Source organism: Delphinapterus leucas, chromosome 6 (genome assembly GCF_059928025.1).
Source record: "Delphinapterus leucas isolate spDelLeu-1000000601 "Yukka" chromosome 6, BTC_Dleu_Yukka2, whole genome shotgun sequence".
In the NCBI taxonomy this organism is placed as follows: Eukaryota; Metazoa; Chordata; class Mammalia; order Artiodactyla; family Monodontidae; genus Delphinapterus; species Delphinapterus leucas.
Genome location: NC_143134.1, coordinates 120,280,456 through 120,299,859, shown reverse-complemented (window position 1 = coordinate 120,299,859; position 19,404 = coordinate 120,280,456). Strand labels below are relative to the sequence as shown.

At 46.9% G+C, this 19,404-nt stretch overlaps 1 protein-coding gene across 12 annotated transcripts in view; it reads left to right on the top strand.

Annotated features, from left to right (window-relative positions):
* Nucleotides 1–19,404, top strand: part of RAPGEF1 (Rap guanine nucleotide exchange factor 1) — a 140,172-nt gene that overhangs the window by 13,885 nt on the left and 106,883 nt on the right. For 2 of the 12 annotated variants that reach the window (XM_089913903.1, XM_089913904.1), the window contains exon 1: nucleotides 16,882–19,087. The exons of 6 other annotated variants lie outside the window; for them this stretch is intronic. In XM_089913903.1, the coding sequence (XP_089770029.1) occupies nucleotides 19,078–19,087 (10 nt within the window). In that variant the 5' untranslated portion in view covers nucleotides 16,882–19,077. Of the gene's footprint in view, nucleotides 1–11,598; nucleotides 12,114–16,881; nucleotides 19,088–19,404 lie in introns of those variants that run through there. 4 more of the 12 variants (XM_089913909.1, XM_022578379.3, XM_022578380.3 and 1 more) reach the window with 4 other exon arrangements.

Genomic DNA, 19,404 nt, shown 5'->3' with positions numbered 1-19,404 from the left:
GGGCTCTAGGCACGCGGGCTCAGTAGTTGTGGCTTGTGGGCTCTAGGCGTGCGGGCTTCGGTAGTTGTGGCATGCGGGCTCGGTAGTTGTGGCTCGTGGGCTCTAGGCGCATGGGCTTCAGTAGTTGCGGCGCACGGGCTTAGTTGCTCCGTGGCATGTGGGATCATCCCGGACCAGGGCTCGAACCTGTGTCCCCTGCGTTGGCAGGCAGACTCTTAGCCACTGCGCCACCAGTGAAGTCCCTGGGCGTGCTTCTTGAGGGAGCCTGTGAGATTATGAGACGTGGGCTCCTGTGGGGCGGGAAGCTTTTAAGCCAGGGTGGATCCCCTCCCCACTGGATGTGGCACTTCTCAGCTGTGCTGGGCTCCTCGAGGACCCTGACAGAGGAGAATTGTCCAGTGCTGCCCTCTGGCAACCTTTGGTTCCCGTCCTTTATTCGTCTGAGTAGAACGTTGCCAGGAGTGGAAGAGAAGTCCAGGGACCTCAACGTCTAGTTGAGCCCCAGAGCCTGGGGGTGCTGTAGCCTGGCACACAGTGGGTGCTCAGTGCATGTCAGCTCTTAGTAAAGACCCTCACAAGCCTCTCAGTGGCTTCCATCTGAGACTGCCTGGGTACCATTGTCGGCACTTACTCTGGGTGGACAGCACAGATGGCATTCACTCTAGCACTGTTCGGCAGGATTCCAGGCTGCTGGCCACATTCATGAGAAGGCATCACTGGCTTGGGGGAGGGGAAGAGAGAGGACGATCTATGGAAGCAAGATCAAGGCTTTTCTCTGACAGTTTCAAGGCCAGGAAACTCTGTTAGATGGAATGGTGCCTCCATTTGGGAGTTGTCGCCTGGAGATTGTCACAATAAGGTCTCTGGTCCCATGAGTATCATTAACACATCTCCGTGAATCTGCAATGATAGGCAGTCGCCGTGTTTTTTGATACTCTGGCACCAACACATGTAAGACATTTTAGTGATATAGTAACACTTCTCAGGAAACAAAGAAAAATAAAATACATTAGCAGGGTTGATTATAAAACAACATATCCTGATTTTAAAAGTTAAACTGTGAAGAAGTACACATTTTAGAATCAAGGAAATACAACAGGAAGCATCACTTCATTCTTTCAGCTGCTTTCTTGAGCAGCTGCTGTCTTTAGTTTGCGAAGGTAGATGCTGGGGACACAGTGATAAATGAGCCAGGCTGCTCTCATGGAGCTCACTGTGACTGTCCAGGTCTCCCCTCTAGGCGAGGTCTAGCCTTTGATTGAAGAGTCAGACTCTAGAGTTTTGCTTATAAATGTAGCTCTCATCTAGCCTCACAGTTAGGTGTCTGGACACCAGAGGAAAATTACTTTGAGGATCACTGGGCTCATGCAGACATGACAGATGGGGCAATGATCACACATCCCGGCTTACACCTGCTGTCCTGGCATAATTATTAATAGCACCGTCCCTGTCACTCTCAAAAGTGTCCTGATTTGGATGGGAAAACACTGAGGGAGGAATCACTTACAGCTACTGAGTTCCACACATTTGTGTTGGAGAGGGTCTTGCTTTTGCAGTGAGAGAACTATTTCAGAAATATGGCCTATTCCAAGGCGGGACCAGTCCCGTGGAGTCCACGGGAGGGCCAGCTGAACTCGATTTTTGTGCCCTTCTCCCTGTGGGCATCTGCCACTTCGTATGTTCCAATCACTCAGCTCATGGAAGCATCAAAATCTGGGACAGTTTGGTTTATAAAAACAATAAACGTGTACATAAAACAACCAGAGCATGTTTTCCTTATGAGAAAAATTAGATTAACCAGATCTTAAATTCATATTCTTTGGAATGGATGGAAAGGATCTTAGTGCTCGTGTCAAGAGAATTGGAAAAATAATTACATAATTATATACTAATTATATATATAAATGTGTAGTATATAACATATATAATAATATATATTATTACTTATAATATAATAATATATATAAACATATATAATTATATAATAATTATATAGGAACAGTAATCTGGGTTAAGTTAGAGATTTTCTTTTCCCTCTTGCTATAGAAAGGAGGGTAGGGATTGAATTTTTGTAAGAAGTTTTATTTTTATTCAAGTGATATAGTTGATATTTAAAGAAAACAGCCAGAAGGGTAGGAAGCTTTGTGTTTATAACAGATTGGCAGCTTGCAGCCTGTTATATTAGCAGGTATTGATGACAGGATTGTCTGGGTCAGGTGGTCCCTGTCCTGAGGACCTGCTGGGTGTCCCAGAATGCCGCCCGCCTTCTCCAGTAGGTCTCAGACTTTAGCACCTGGAGGCTGCTGTGCTCCAACCCCTGGTTTCTACTCCAGTAGGTCTGGAGTTGGGCTGAGAATTGGCATTTCTAACAAGTTCCCAGATGATGTCGATGTTCCTGGTGGGGTAGGTGTTTGGGGGTGGGGGCACCCTTTGGAATCACTGCTTAAAGTTAAGTATGGAGAGGAACGGAAAAGCTCCTAGGGATTCGACCTGAAAAGTTGCTCTTGGAGGGGGAGGAGGGATATAAAAAACAACTTACATGCATTGATGCCAGGAGCTGTGCTGAATATATTCAGTGCCTTCAACAGCACTGCAGGGAGGTGATAGTGGCTTCATTTTACAGATGAGAAAACTGAGGTGTATATGACTTGCCCAGTTGGCATGTGGAAGAGCTGGGTTGAACCATTGCCTGGTACTGAAACAAACCCTTTTATAAATGGATAAGTGGCAAAGACACCACAGATTGAAGAAGATTCTAATAATACAAGCACAGGTGAACAGCAAGAGAATGACGATGTTCACAGTTCTTCTACTTCCAGTACCTGCTTTTGTCAGCAGCTTTGTGAGGTAAAAAACAGCAATCTAATTAGCTCTGACAAGAAAATGGCCAGGAGATTGGCAGCTGGGAAGAAAACTCTTTGATGAATACCACACTAAATGTATATTTTTCCTTGGGATATTAGCTAATTCATTGGTTTGATATATTAGTCGTCATGATTAGCAAGACAATTTAAAACTAAGTATCTAGGACTCAAGAACCGAACTCTAAAATTTAAATTATGTTTAAAGTCAGTACTTTAAAAACATTGTGGTAGGGCTTCCCTGGTGGCGCAGTGGTTGAGAGTCCGCCTGCCGATGCAGGGGACACGGGTTCGTGCCCCAGTCCGGGAAGATCCCACATGCCGCGGAGCAGCTGGGCCTGTGAGCCACGGCCGCTGAGCCTGTGCTCCGCAGCGGGAGAGGCCACAACAGTGAGAGGCCTGCGTACTGCAAAAAAACAAAAACAAAACAAAAACAAAAACATTGTGGTAAATGTTTACAAGCTTCTTCTGAATTGTCTTAATGTGTAAGTGTTCTGGTAGCACGTAGACACGTCCATCTCAGCCCTCCTTTTCTGTATCCTCTGCTCTTCCAGACTCTCAATTTTGGAATATCCTAGGGCTGAGTCCTCCAGTCTCTTCCTACGCAATCTAGTTCCATGTCTAAATGCCATCTAAATACTGGTCATTCCCAAGTGTATGTGTCCAGACCCCATCTCTTCCCTGAACTGCAGACTGCCCACTGAACATCGCCACTCGGATGTCTTGTAAGCGTCAGACTTGATGTGCCTAAACCAGGGCTATTGGTTCACCGCCTTACCTCCTGCCCAACTGGCTCCTCCCTGGGTGCGCACGACGGTAAATAATGCCATTTTTGACCTAGTTGTTCAGGCTCAGAAATCTTGGAGCCCTCCCGACTCCTCGCTCATAGCCCGTATCTGATCCATCAGCAGATCCTCTTGGGCTTACTTCAGATATATCCGCCTCTGGTCCCTCTTGCCAGCTCCTCTGCTGACTCAGGCTCCAGGCCACCGCCGTCTCTCTCTGTACCGCCGTGGTGCCCGCCTAACTGGCCTCTTGGTTCCCACTTCACCTCACAGCTATCTAGTCTTCCTTCCTTCATTCAACAGCCAGAGCGTAAATTAGATCAGATCAGGCCTGATCAGGATTGTCCCGTGGCTTCCCTTTACACTGTGAATAAAATCCAAAGTCCTTAGCACGGCCTGCGTGGGGCACCCTGTACTCTGGCGCCTGGCTCGCTCGTGCCACTGTCCCTTGCTGCTCTGTCCCAGACACTCGGGTTTTTGAGCTTTTCCTTCGAGTGTTCTTGGAAGATACCAAGCATACTCCTGCCTCAGAACCTGCACTTGCTCTTTGCTCTGCCTCTTCATCCCCCCCGGGCATTGGGGTTAATGGCTGCCGAGAGCCTGTGGTCAGAAGCCGCTTGCTGGTTATGTGACCTTGGGGAAGTCCCTCACGCCTCTTCCTCTTAAAAATCTTCCTCATGGAGAAAATGGAGCCAATGGTGGGGTCCTTATGAGTTCACGCACAGGAAGCACTTAGGTCCTGAGTCTCGGGAAACGTGAGCTGCCCTTCGGGGTGCGTTTGCTCCCTAACTCCTTTCAGCTCTCTGTTCGTGTGTCACCCCGAGCAGCCTCCTCTAGCCACGGGGGTCCAAAGTAGTACTACCATCACATTACCCCCTCACTGTCCCCTAACCCTGCCTTTGCTTTTTTTTTTTTTTAAATATAGTACTTATTTGCTTTTTTATGATCTCTCTCATTAGGAGGTAAGCTCCTTGTCAGCTGCTGTTTCACCAGAGCTCAAAAGGCACACAGGTGAAGCTCACAAATTCTTGTTGAATGAGTGGATAAAAGCACACGTTGGGTGTGGGCTCAGCTTCGTAGTGGAGAAGGTTGTGCATCTTTAAAAGCCTGGAGAGCGTTAACCAGAGGGCACTGCTGCGACTCCCACGCCGGCCCCGCCCCACGTAGAGGCCTCTTAGTCAAGGTGCCTCTGCAAGTAGGGTGCTGTAAAGGGCAGGAGGCCACAGACCCTGGGGGCTTAGTGGGCTAGCAGAAGGCGGTGGGAGCCTTTCCCCAATGAGGGCGTTGCCTCTTCTGACCCTGTCATGTTCCAGGCAAAGCAGAGAATGTGCGTCCCCCTTGATGGTTGCCCATTGGGAGTCTGCTGGGTGTTGACTCTTAGGCTTCATCTGCTTTGCTGGGGAGGAAGGAGGTGGGATTCAGTGCAGGCGGGAGCAGGTTCACACAGGGTACTGAGCCTTTAGCCAAAGTAAAGGCCCCTGAGTGGGGATGTGGGAGATGGAGGGGGGAAAGATAGTTCAGGGGCTGGAGTCCCAAAGGCCTCAAATGGCCGTCTGGGCACTTGACTTCCTCCTTGGGGTATTCCAGGAAGCATCAAGAGCTTAAGAAATGTTCTCCACACATATTTAGACTTTTCCCCGAGTGTTCAAAATAGTACGAAATAAGTGGCAGAGGAGAAAATTACTATTTTTGTTCACTTAAAAAAAATAGTTCCTTTCTCTCAGTTCCAGGTGGAATTAATAAAATTGAGGGTGTGGGCTTTCTCCCTTTCATATCCTGCAGGCTAGTTCCTGGCCCAGTCCTGACTTTATGTATGTATGTATGTATGTATAGCTGCGTTGGGTCTTCGTCGCTGCACGCGGGCTTTCTCTAGTTGCGGCGAGCGGGGGCTACTCTTCGTTGCGGTGTGCGGGCTTCTCATTGCGGTGGCTTCTCTTGTTGCAGAGCGCGGGCTCTAGGCGCGTGGGCTTCAGTAGTTGCGGCACGTGAGCTTCAATAGTTGCGGCTCGCGGGCTCCAGAGCACAGGCTTAGTAGTTGTGGTGCACGGGCTTAGTTGCTCTGTGGCATGTGGAACCCTCCCGGACCAGGGCTCGAACCTGTGTCCCCTGCATCGGCAGGTAGATTCGTAACCACTGCGCCACCAGGGAAGTCCCCAGTCCTGACTTTAGAAAGAACAACAAATAAGCAGCTTCTTCTTTAAAAGTCTGGATGCTGATTTAGCAGCGAGGACCCTGCCTTAATTGCCCTTCCTTTAGTGAACCAGCATCGTCTGCCAGGGTCCCTGAAAAACCCAGAAGCTTTCTCATGGGGGTGCCTTGGAATTGGAGGTTCTGCCCCCTGTATTTTGCAGGTTAGGTCACACCCCAAGAAAGATGGACTGGCAGACTTTACAGTTCATTCTGTAGAGTGTCAGTTCTGGACCTGCCTGGACAGAAACAAAGTAGCCTTGTGTGGGATACAGTATCAATATTCAGTGAGGATTAGTACTTTGTTGTTGTTGACACACCCCTGCCAGAAGTAAGGCAGCCCGCGAGCTGTGGAAAAACACCAGACTGGGATCCAGTGATTAGGGTTTTCTGGCTGTCTGTGAAACCGTGGGGAAATGTCTTTCCCTCAGAATGAGGAACCTCAGTTTCCTTGTTTTGGAACGAGAGGGTTGGACTAGTTCTGTGGATCTTAACCTTTTGGAACTCTTTGAGACTGTAATGAAAGCCATGGGCTTCTCTTCCCAGAAAAATGAACACACGTGATTTGGTCAACACTTTAGGCGCCCCCTGAAGCCCATGAGATGAAACCCTGGACCTCTAAGGCTCTGCTGCCTCTGACCCGCATCCACCTCCCCCGTTCTCATACCTCCAGCTGCACAGGGCCTTTGCACATGCTGCTCCTGCCCAGAATGCTTTTCACCCATTTGCTTGGTCAGCTCCTGCTCATCCTTTGCGTCTCACCCTTCCCTGGCCTCCCAGATTCGAGTAGGCTGCCCTGCTAGACATGTTCCCCTCCCGGAACTCCTCAGCACTGATTACGGTGACAACTAAGTGATTCTTTGCTCATGTTGTTTGATTCTCCCTAAACTCCACGTCGGCATTTGTCGGATGAATCTGAGGCCACTCAGGCCATGGCATTCTGAGACTGATCTGTGAGTGTGCAAGAGTGTCGTAAGAGAACCCCGGTCTGTGTTTCCTGTGATGCACTACTCGAGATGTGCCTTCGCCTTCAGTGATTTCCGCAGCGCTGGGCAGGAATGTCACTTCAAAGCAGGGACTAGGGCACCCAGAAGACTGGCTCCCAGACTTTTTGCCTCAGTGCTCTGCTGGCCTGACCTCCAGGCTGGTCATTGCCCTTTGTTTATACTCTGGACTGAGCTGGAACTCCCACTTTGGAACATTCCCACAGTGCTTGGTGCTTCCTTGTATTGTTGTATTTTTCTCTGGAGGGGAAGTGACCAACATCAGACTTTCCTCCCGGCACACAAATTCCATGCACAAAGCTTCATGTCAGCTACTGGGCACCGGCTCCAGAGCCCAGCTTCCATCTCCTGCCCGCACACCTGGGGGCGGGGTGGGGAGGAGGTGGTGAAGGTGCACACCACAGCGATCACTGGCCTTCCCCTTCTGAGCAGTGAGCAGTGCCTTGCAGGACTCCCTGACACAGGTTTCTTCTGAATCCAGTTGCATCTTGCATTGAGGACAGGACTCTGTAAAATGTTTCAAACTTCAGTAACCACAGTATTATCTCCTTGGTTTATGTCGCTTGCATTCCATAATCAAAAAAGTATTCTGATGATACAAGTGTTTGGAAGTGAAATATTATTTTATTTGCGCTAAGGGAATGAGTTATTTATCAGAATATTGCCATGGATCTTACTGGGATATTTAAAAAAACAAAAAAATCTCTGTGACGGTAAATAATTTTTCTTTAATGTATTGTCTCTAAAGCTGGATGTTCATAGATAATGAAATTAAAAAGAAAAAAACCCAGCAATGGTAACTATTCTTTAAGTGTGCCAAGCACCTTTAAAACATCTTATTTAAGCTTTAGACTGCCTATGAAGTAGGCAGCATATTAGTACATATTTTACAGAGGTGAAAAAATCAGGTCCAGGGAGGTGAAGTTCCTATCTCAAAGTCGCCCTGATGGAAAGTGCCCACATAAAGATTCAAACTGGGTCAGCTCTTCTCCAGAGCCAGCACTTTCCACTCCTCCACTACCTTGTCCCTCTGGTCAGGAGGAAGAGGTAGCAGGTTTCCTGGCCAAGAATTAAAATTCTTGGGCTGGATCTGGCTCTCTCACTGAGTGTGTAGCCTTGACCCCCGCCCTGCCCTGCCCCCAGCTCTTAGGAGGAGATGATTTTGTCAGTCTGTGTCCTTAGGCCCTACCCCTTCTGTGAGTCCGTGATTTGGGGCTTGCAGTAGTAATACCTCAGGAGTAACTTGGTAACACACGGTCTGACTGAAAGCAGTCCATGTACCCACAGCACCCTCGGAGGATTTGCGCAGGACGTGGAGACACGTGATGCTGGCCATGCAGTGAGCTTTCCACTTCTGGTGGTCTTTCACTTTTGATTCGTCTCATCTGTTTGAGTCCCATGTTGTCTCCCTAAGGTGTGGAGTGGATGGGTCACTTGCCCATCTTGGATGGTGAGCATATTCACCCTTGGGGACAACTCTGGAAGACACTTTTTCTGAGATGAGAATTAGGGAGGAATTCTTAAAAATAGGTGATTCGATTTATCTTCCCCAACCCCCAGCCCCCATCCAGTTCACACAGAATCATTTTGGGAGGCCATGGTTACCCTAGAAGCAGTTTAACCACGGGGTCCTCACTTCAGAGCTGCTCTCAAGGAAATTTCTAGTTTGTTTGGAAGGTTCATCAGAAAATTAGCTGTTAGAATGTGGCAGCCCCTAGCTGAGAAATGGCAGCGTCGGCCTCGAGCCCAGGTTTCCCTGGTGATCTGTTGTTCTGTGTGCGCGCAGGCACATGGGGAACTGACCCAAACCCAGTTCCTGGCTTCAAAGGCTTTACAGACTAGTGGGGATAAAAAAGATACGGATGAAACTCCAGGTTGGGGACTTTGCCAGAGCTGAGGGGTGGGGAAGGTGGATGAAACAGCACTCGGCCGGGCCCACACCTCTGGCGCTTGCAGGAAGGAGAGTTCATTTATGGATTAGAAACTCCGGTTGGGCTTCCCTTGTGGCGCAGTGGTTAAGAATCCGCCTGCCAGTGCAGGGAACACGGGTTCGATCCCTGGTCCGGGAAGATCCCACATGCCGCGGAGCAACTAAGCCCGTGCATCACAACTACCGAGTCTGCGCTCTAGAGCCCGCGAGCCACAACTACTGAGCCCACGTGCCACAACTACTGAAGCCCTTGTGCCTAGACCCCGTGCTCTGCAACAAAAGAAGCCACCACGATGAGAAGCCCGCGCACCACAATGAAGAGTAGCCCCCACTCGCCGCAACTAGAGAAAGCCCACGCACAGCAACGAAGACCCAACGCAGCCAAAAATAAAATAAAAATAAATAAATTTATTTAAAAAAAAAAAGAAACTCCGGTTAACACATTGTAGGGTGTGTTTGCGGGGGGTGGGGGGCGGGGAGCCTTCATTTGTTCATCCATTTGTTTATTCCTTCATCTGTCTGCCCATTTGTTCAGTAGTTATTAAGCACCTACTGTGCGTGGGTATTCTGCTGGTGCTGGGCGGCATTGTGTGCAGAGCATTTGACAAGTTAAAACTTTCTTTAGGTGAAAAGAGACATTAAGATGCAGGTTCAAAAGTAGAGCCTTTTTGATCTATTATGCTTTTGTAGATATTTTGAACTAAATGTCTTCTGGAAGAAATGAGGTCAGATATAATATCTGGCATTGCAGACTTGCCTAAGGAAAATTGTTACGGTTTTTGGAAGGAAACGGAAGTCTCTTCAGAGTGTACCGAAAGGGTGGGGTGTTTGCTGATGGAGTTGGGGTGGGTGCTGAACTTGAATTGGATCTTTTACCAGCTCTTAGGTTTCAGCGGCCCCCTCTGGCGCGGTCGGGGTGCGAGCCTTTGCTCTTTTGCAGTTTGTGGTTGCAGTTTGATTGGAAGGTGAGTTCATCGTACGGTGTGAGGGAAGCGGGGTTGGCATTTGCTCTCTTTCCTGCCTGTCATTGGAGGAGTGAAACGGACCCGTGCTATTTGCTTTAAGTAGTTTGGAATCTCAGGCTGTGATTTTGTAAAAATGATTTCTGTGTTGGTAGATCAAATAGGAAACCTTAAGATCTTGTAGAGATTTGGATTTGGCTTCATTTATTTTGCATACATTGGCAGGATTATTTCTGTTTCCCTCAGAATGGGCAGTGGCTGGTGCAGCACGCTGGCCGTGGCCCTGGGAGTGGTAACAGAGCACACTGAACAGTTGGAGCACTAGTGCATTTAGTGCCTCTCGAACTCCATTTCTTTGGTTCTGTGGGTCTTTTTTGGAATACTGTCTTTAAATTTTACTCTGGCTCCCACCTTGTACCCTCCAACCCCAATAGAACGAAATTCACTGTGATTATGTGCCTTTGGCTAAATTGTCTGAAGCCAGATATCGGCCATCTGAGCTAATACAGTTTCACAGTCAAAGAGTATTACAGTGTTGGTGATAACGATTTACCAAGGGATTCCTAAGTGTCCCTTTTATTTGATCCTCATTATGTTGCAGGAAGGAGGCCTTCCAGGGCCCGAGACTGAGCTCTTGTCTAACACTCGGAAATGAACTGTCCGAGGAGACACATGTGCTGACAAAGCAAGAGACTTTATTGGGAAGGGGCGCCTGGGCGGAGAGCAGCTGGGTAAGGGAGCCCAGGAAGACTGCTCTGCCACGTGGCTCGCAGCCTCGGGGTTTATGGTGATGGGGTGAGTTTCTGGGTTGTCTCTGACCAATCATTCTGACTGAGGGTCCTTTCTGGTGGCACGTGCAACCACTCAGCCAAGATGGATTCCAGCGAGGAGGATTCTGGGAGGTTGGTAGGACATGTGGACTGGCGTCTCTTCTCTCTCCTTTTGACCTTTCCCCTATTCTTCTGGTTGGTGGTAGCTTGTTAGTTCCCTGTTCCTTACCAGGATCTCCTGTGGTAAAATAACTTATGCACATTGTTACTGTCTTTGCCTGGCCAGGGCCGGGCAGTTTCAGTCAGTGTTTTCCCCTAAACATTACAGCCGGGGAGGTGGGACTACTGGCATTATGCCCAATTAACAGATGAGAAAACTGAGAAAACTATGCTCTGTTGGCAGAGGCAGAATTTGAACCCAGGTGGTTGGTCCTGCAGCCAGTCTCACCCACTGCATGTGCTCCAGGGATTCTTTAAGAGCTTTTCTACCCTCAAACTCTGGTATCTAAATCAATGAAATCTTTCCACGTACTTTGCCATTTTCTTTGTTTTTACCAAAAAGCATATTTCATGCCCTTCTTTCTTCCAGGAAACCTGTTGTTCAGAATTTAGGTGGTGCCACATTTTCTCCAGAAAAATTAATTCCAAAATAGAGTGTAAGATTGAAGCTTGAGGTTACAAACTCCTAGCTGCTTGTCCTCTGAGGTCTTTTCTTCTTTGGAAACTAAAGTGCAGTTTGCATTTTGATGTTTGTTTGTTTTTCCCTTGGAAACACAGGATTAATGAAGTCAGCTTGTTTTCTCTCTGATGGAACTTGTCACCTGATGCACACTGGTCTGAGGGCCAGAATCCTTAAATAGAAGGTGTGATGTTAGGGTCTCTGTGAAAATGTTTCTTGGGCTTCCCTGGTGGCGCAGTGGTTGAGAGTCTGCCTGCCGATGCAGGGGACACGGGTTTGTGCCCCGGTCCGGGAGGATCCCACATGCCGCCGAGCGGCTGGGCCCGTGAGCCATGGCCGCTGAGCCTGCGTGTCCGGAGCCTGTGCTCCGCAGCGGGAGAGGCCACAACAGTGAGAGGCCTGCGTACCGCAAAAAAAAAAAAAAAAAGTTTCTTGTGGCACCCCCCCAAATTGGTCTATTTTTAACTTTCAGCTTTTTGATCATCTCATTTCCCACTCCTCCCCCAAAGAAAAGCAGTGTCCAAAGTTTTTGGAAATTAATCTGAGGCTGCTGTGCCAATGAGTAACAGACTGTCAAAGGAGGGCGGAGGAAGAGCTTCCTAGTATAGACGGTACCGAGACCCACTGCCAGGGCGATAACAAGCCTTTTATTCTGATTTCCTTCCTGGGAGTGAAGGGAGTTTGAAAGGCAGAGGCAAGGACCTTCCAGAGTAGAGTTCAGGTTTTTCTTGTGAGGATTTACCAGGGCTCACCGCTGGGTGATTGGGATGTCTGAGAGATGAATCCCCTTCCAGCTAGTGACTTGGTCCGTATTCGCTGTTCAACAAAGACACCTGGGCTTGGAAGGGCCCTGTGATCCTCTGGCTTTAGAATGGGCAATGCTATTGAAAAACAGAAGCCCCTGAAACGAAGCCATCTGTGCCCCTGGAAACAAGGTAAGAAGGCCCTGTGCTTCATCTCCAGGAAGAAGGAAGGAGGCAGCCTTCTGTTGGGAAACTTTGGTTTAAAACCAGACCTGAAACTGCTTGGGGAAATACCTTTCATCAGAAAATGCTTGCAGTTCAGCATATTTTAAAGAAAATTAACAGGCAGTTCTCCTAAGGAATAAAGCGATTTGCATCTCAATGTGATGGCCTGGCTTGGCTGAGAACTTAGTTTAGTTTGAGATTTTTATTTAGTACAGCACATGTCCGTTGGTTGAAAATTTTCAGCTTTAAAAAATATCCCAAGGGGCTTGCTTCCCTGGTGGCGCAGTGGTTGAGAGTCCGCCTGCCGATGCAGGGGACGCGGGTTCGTGCCCCGGTCCGGGAGGATCCCACATGCTGCGGAGCGCCTGGGCCCGTGAGCCATGGCCGCTGAGCCTGCGCGTCCGGAGGCTGTGCTCCGCAGCGGGAGAGGCCACACAGTGAGAGGCCTGCGTACCGCAAAAAAAAAAAAAAAAAGATATCCCAAGTAAAAATTTTGATATCCAGGAGTTTGAATCTTTTGTGACAGTTTGGTTTAGAGAATGTTATTAATAGCTTTTAAATATAGCGCCTTTCTTCCAAAGAGTTCAAAGTACCTTCTATTAAAAAAAAAAACAAGTCTCATATTTATCCATCCTAGATGTCCGTGACACGGGACAGCAACACCTGTTAAAACCTACTCGGTGTCACTCAGGCTTGTGTTAGCATCAGCTTTGAGGAGGAGAAAGCCAGAGGGGCCACACGGCAGTATGCAGTATGCAGCCCCAGGGCCTTTGGGTCTTCCAGTGCACTCGGCTGCCCTTTTCACTGTTATTAACCTAGCAGACCAGCCGTTCGCAGACCCGGCAGGCACCAGAATACCAAAGATGGTGCCCACAGGACTTCATCAGGTATTGGCTTTTTTATCTCCACTTGCCAAAAAGGGTGGAGATAGCACCTGACCTGTAGCAAGACAGTTTGAGCGCAAACGTATGTATGGGTGTGTGTTTATGAACAGAAAAAATAAACTGGAAGAAAATGCATGGGAATGTTAATAATAGTTGTCTTTTGTGGTCAGATTATATATAATTTTTTTTCTTCTTAATAGGGAAAAGTAGGTCGGATGCTAAGTTACTGTTGGGTTCCAGCCCCTCTGACTTTCCATCAGTCATTCATTCCTTGTCCAACAAGTTACTTTGAAAAAGGTATTCCTTACTGGTCCTTGATCAAATCCTGGTGTGAACAAAACAGTAATAAAAGACATTTGGGAGACAGTTCAGGAAATTTCAGTATGAACTACGTGGTAGATGATATTTGGGAACTGTTGTCTATGTTATTACGTGTGATTATGGTAATGAGTCATGTAGGAGAAGGTCCTTTTTGGGGTTGTCATGCTGAAGTACTCAGGGCTAAAGGGTTATGCTGGCTATAATTTTACTCTAAAATGGTTCAGGTGACTGAATGAACACATACATACAGATAAGAAAAACAGGATCATTTTAACAACTGTTAGAATCCAGGTTATGCATATATGAGGTTTGTTATATTTTCTTTAATGTACTTTACTCATTTGGGGGAGAAAAACATTAAAAAAAAAAAAAGGCAGTTGCTGCTTACATCATAGTACCTTGTCCTTCAGAAGAATGAATCTTAGCAGACATGGGTATTTACTGGTGGGTCAGGATGTAACACTCTTTCAGTGCCATGTGGCCTGGTATCTCCAGCCACCAAGAAGAAAATTGGCATTGATCCAATAACTCAAATCACTTTTATAACAGGAATTTAATATTTTACTTACTTTTAAGTTGTCTCTGGTCTTCCTTAGAAAATGTGTGAGTTAAAACTTCTTAATACTTCCATAGGAAGCAGCTGGGCTTACAGACAAAAATGAAAGCTTTTGTGTTTTGTTGTGTTGTTTAGTTGTGTTCAGAAATTTAAATGAGAGGAGTTGATAGTAGGGATTTCAGGATCCACAGTGAATTGGGGATAAAAAGAAGAGCAATTAATTGCCCCTGATTTCTAAGTCTTCACAGATCCCATTTACCAGGGCCGTGTCTCTGCCAGTGTAGGGATTTGTTGGTTTGAGCAGGGTAGACCCTGGACCCACCGTCTGTTCTCCAGTCCAAGGATCCACAATAACAATGGTGTGGAGTTTATTTATTCTTCACAGTTTGTCTGTTTGTCTTTGTCTTTAAAGGTTGTTTATATTTTGGAACTGGGATTTTGGAACAATGGTTAGGAATGATTTAGTGCAGGGGTCCCCAGCCCCTGGGCCACGGACCAGTGTCGGTCCTCAGCCTGTTAGGAACTGGGCCGCACAGCAGGAGGTGAGCGGTAGGCGATTGAAGCTTCATCTGCTCCGCATCGCTCACGTTACTGCCTCAACCATCCCCCCTCACCGCCTACCCGCCCGCCCAGGTCTATGGAAAAATTGTCTTCCACGAAACGGGTCCCTGGTGCCAGAAAGGTTGGGGACCACTGATTTAGTGGATCCCAGCCACCACCCTGACCCTGATGTGAGTGCATTTTTCGAAGTCCAAGCTCAGTGGATGGATGGCACCAGGCTCTAGAGCAAGCAGCGTGGTATCCTTGTCTGCTTTAGGGGCAAGTGAAACTGGGGCACGTCCTTGTGTGCCTTTGCTGCAGGCAGCTGGAACTGCCCAGCCTGCCCCTGACTTCTGTCCGGTCTGTGTGTTGACCTGCGATGGCAGACTTTAACCAGAGCCAGACAGTCGTGATTAGGAAGGTCAAATGCAGAATAAATTCTGAAGGGACATTGAAAGGAAATCAGTATCTGCCTTTTGGATCACTTGTGTTTCTGTTTCCGTGTTGTAGACCTGGAAAGTTAAAAACTGAGGTGACAGAATACTAGTTTGAGACACATGAATCTCACTTCTGCTTGCTGTCACCCTAAAGAGCATTTTACACCTAATAGAGAAATGTCTCTCTAATGATTTTAAACAGTGTGGGACGTGCATCCTTTGAAGGGACCAACATTATACTCTCTCTTATAGTTCTAGTTTTTCTTATAGCTCTCGGAACCCAAAACGTAAGAAAGAAACGGTACTGCCTTTATTGGTTTTTACAATAATGAATGCTTGCAGTGGTTGATAAATTTAAGTCATTTGCATTTCCATAGTGAGTTCTAGCAGGCCCTGTCCAAAAAAATAGGATGGGAGGTAGGATAAGGCAGTGGCTTCCTGTGATCCCAAGTGGTCCATCCAGCCAGAGCTCTGCTGCCCCTGACTTTCTGTCTGACCTTGAACAAGTGAATTTTGTAATCCCAGATCGTTTCCCCACTGTCCTTACCTCCAGTGGCCTTCAAATGACTACATTCCAGCCCTCACCACAGGGATGGGCTGGTAGAGGGCCGGTGGGGGTGGGGGTCTGTTTACTACAGTACCTGACCAGAAACCTGAGGGCTGTCTCTTGGGATCATTGTTCTGTCCTCCATACTGGCACAGCGTATGGCACTTGGTGCCCTCCGTGAGTGCACTCGGTAACCAAACTGAGTGCTGCCTGGCCTCCAGTGCTACCACGGGTATACATGAGGTACGAAAGGTGCAGCGTGGTTCCTGGTGCATGGTAGGTGCTCAGTAAATGGTATCTACCAGTGCTGGCGGGTGTGTGGTGGAAACGTTCCTTCTTTGCCTTTCTCTGCCCAAAGTAGAGGCGTCGGGGGATGAAAACAGGTACACCCTCCTCTGTCCCACAGCAATTCTGAATTTACAAAGACTAAGTAAATTTATTGATGATTGTTCACACTGCAAAAGATTGCTTCACAAAAGGCACTTAAATCACAGTCGGCGTTTCGTTATTGATTCATTGACCCAGGCACCTGGGGAAACCTTCAATTTAGAGCTAAATTGAACTGCTCTGAAATATACCTACTATCCTGTCCAGTGCTCTCAAAAGAATTCAAGACAAATACCGTATGCTAACACATATATATGGAATCTAAGAAAAAAAAATGTCATGAAGAACCTAAGGGTAAGACGGGAATAAAGACACAGACCTACTAGAGAATGGACTTGAGGATATGGGGAGGGGGAAGGGTAAGCTGGGACTAAGTGAGAGAGCGGCATGGACATATATACACTACCAGATGTAAAATAGATAGCTAGTAGGAAGCAGCCGCATAGCACAGGGAGATCAGCTCGGTGCTTTGTGACCACCTAGAGGGGTGGGATAGGGAGGGTGGGAGGGAGGGAGGGAGACGCAAGAGGGAAGAGATATGGGAACATATGTATATGGATAACTGATTCACTTTGTTATAGAGCAGAAACTAACACACCGTTGTAAAGCAATTATACTCCAATAAAGATGTTTAAAAAAAAAAAGAAGAATTCTTTGTTTCTTCTGGTCTTTTTTTTTTTCATGAATAACTTGAAGGGTTCCTTACAGTGATCATTTTGGCTTTGGGGAATATAACACGGGCGGAAGTTTCCTTGGGAATAAAAATTGCAGCCGTAGTTGCAAATAGAATTGTTATCTCCTTCAGAAATCCCAGCAGCTCAGGGCCAAACCGGCCTGGTAAATGGAAACGTTAATGATTTGCATGTTTGTACACAGCTGGGTGTGAGCAAATGAAATTAACACCCTCGGTGGAAGAGCTGAGGCTGAAGTGTCTTTCCCAGGCCTGGGCTGACTGTGGGCTTAGCAAGGCTGGGAAGGAGATTGCCTAGCTGGGTGGGGGTGGGGACTCAAGGATTTGCATAAATTCCACATGCTCTCTGGTTCCTGTGCTGTGGGGGCGGATTTATAATTGTTTGGATTCCAGTCAGCAAGGGCGCTTAGACTTGCCTCTACAAGCTTGTACCTAGCTAGGTAGTCAAGAAGCATCTGGGGCCGCTGGATGCCTGTGTGCCAGATCATTAATATTGACGGCTTTTCTGGCCAGAGCTGGAGCCGGCCTATCTACCCCCATGCATTGTGTGGTCTGATTCCATTGCTGTGGGGCTGCAGTACTCCAGAATGTGCAAGGGCTGGGGCTGCACTCCAGTTACCTGAATCAGGGCCTTCTAGCTGAGTGAGGCGAGCCACACGACTTCACGTTTCCAAGCTTGTTTCCTAGTCTCCACGTGAGATTAATAATAATGCCTACCTCGAACGACTGTGGCGCGAAATTAAATAATTCACGTGAAGGGCTTATAGCCCTTAGCGTACACAAGCACTTAATGAATCATAGTCTTTCTTGTTATCACATGTTGCATAATAGAAAGAAAGAACCCGGCTTTTACCACGTCCGCGGGCATGGATCATGGGCCCAGATCTGTCCCAATCCCAGCTAGCAGTGTGAGTTTGGCTAACTCTACCCATTTCCTTCCCTCAGTTGAAGGGATCACATGCCAGATGATCTCAGAGGTGCCTTGTGGGCTGTGAATCAGTGACCATCAGCGCTCATCACTGCTGTTCATATCTGCAAGCTCCCCTGGTGTTCAGTACCTGCAGAAAGCATCAGTTCTGCTGAACAGCATGGTCACGGGGGCGTTTTTATGGTGTTGGATCTCTTTGAAAATAGTTACTGCAGGACCAGACACAGCTGAGCTATTCCTAGTTAACTAGAATATTGAACTAAGCAGGACAGTCCATTTTCCCATCCTGAATAATGCTGAAAAGTTTTTTCATTATTACATAGTGGTTAAGAGCCTGTACACTGGAGCCCAGATGCCCCGGTTGACTCCTTGCTTCCCCACTTCTAGCTGGCTAGGTGTGAGGGTCAAGGGGTTTGTACATGGAAAGTGCTTAGAACGGTTCCTGGCACGTAGTATGTGTCCAGTAAGTGTTTATTAGTGTTGTTGTTTTTAGGCTAAGTACAGAGAAATTTCATTTTATTTTAGTCGAAAAGATGTTATGTTATTAAAGAAGAAATTGGAAAAAAATTGACAAAATGCGAAGAAGAAAATGCATATTGAGTGACTAGATCTAAAGGGCCTAAAACCTAGTGAGTGAGCAGAAGAATTAGCTGTTACTGTTCATCTTTTCCAGAGCTGCTGCACATGCATGCATATTTTTCATATGTGGTCTTCAGAGCTACTGTAATGACTGTGACATTCTATCATGTTGCTGTCCCATAACTTATTAAATCATTCACCTGCTGCTGGATATTGAAATTATTTCCCCTTTTTGCTGTTACAGGTAGGGTAACAATAAGTAGCTGTATTCATATATATTTGTGACTTGCTGGATGATTTCCTTAGGATAAGTTCCCAAGGTAAAGTTCCCAGCCCAGGAACCTGCCATGGACTATTGCCATGTTGTTTTCCAGAAGGGGTGTATCTGTTAACATTTTCTTGAGTGTTGCATAAATTTATCAGTTAGCCACAAGCACATCAGTGTTGAGCATTATCATTTTGAACTTGTTTTTCTTGTGAAACTTAAACTGTATTTACTAGTGCCATCGTGATGAGTTACCTAAAGGCATGGGGCTCAGAGAAGGGAAATGGGAAGTTCAGAAACCATTATGAGGGCTGAGAATCTATTTTTGTTTCAAAAATTCTATTTTCCCATGGTCTTTTGCAATGGACTTGGCTCAGTCTCTTTCAAGTGCTGAGTTTCACGTAAAAAAAGGCATGAGAAGACTTTACTTAAGGATACTCATTTACCATCACAACTTTTTGTCTTCTGTCTCCCAGGGAGCAACGATTATTAAATACTTTAATTTCCTCACATGAAAGGGACAGAGTGAGCCCAGAAGTGTTATTAATATTTTTAGTGTAATGCTTACTGTTCAGCGGCATGACTAATGACCCAGGGTGACTAATGACCCACCTCTTCCTCTTTACTGTGTCTGTTGAGGGATGATTCGTTACCATTTTCCCCATTTGCTTGTACATCATGGGGCACCAACCCAGTTGTTATTAAAATAGATATACTGCTATTAAACAGCTTGCTTCAAACCTTGCTGCGAGGGCGGCGTGAATCAACAAGTGCAGAGCATCAGGATGTTGATGTAATGAACGAAGGTGATGTCCATGCCTGTCGGTTGTGGGGTTCCAAGCCGTGATTGGGTGTGCCCATGCATAGGCTTCAGGGTAGGAGAAGAAGTTTTCAAAGGAAAGGTTATTTAGCATGCTTTGGGCGTTGGTCTTGAGCTGGAAGAGAGTGGTAAAAATCTAAAATGATTACCTAATTTTACCAATGGAGAATTGAGGCTTAGAAAGAAGTGAAGCGGCTTGTCTGAAGTCTCACAGCTGGTTTGTGGCTTAGTATCCCCTGTGTTAGGATAGTAATATAACAATGATATATAATAATGTGTGTAACAATGATATAAGACAATACA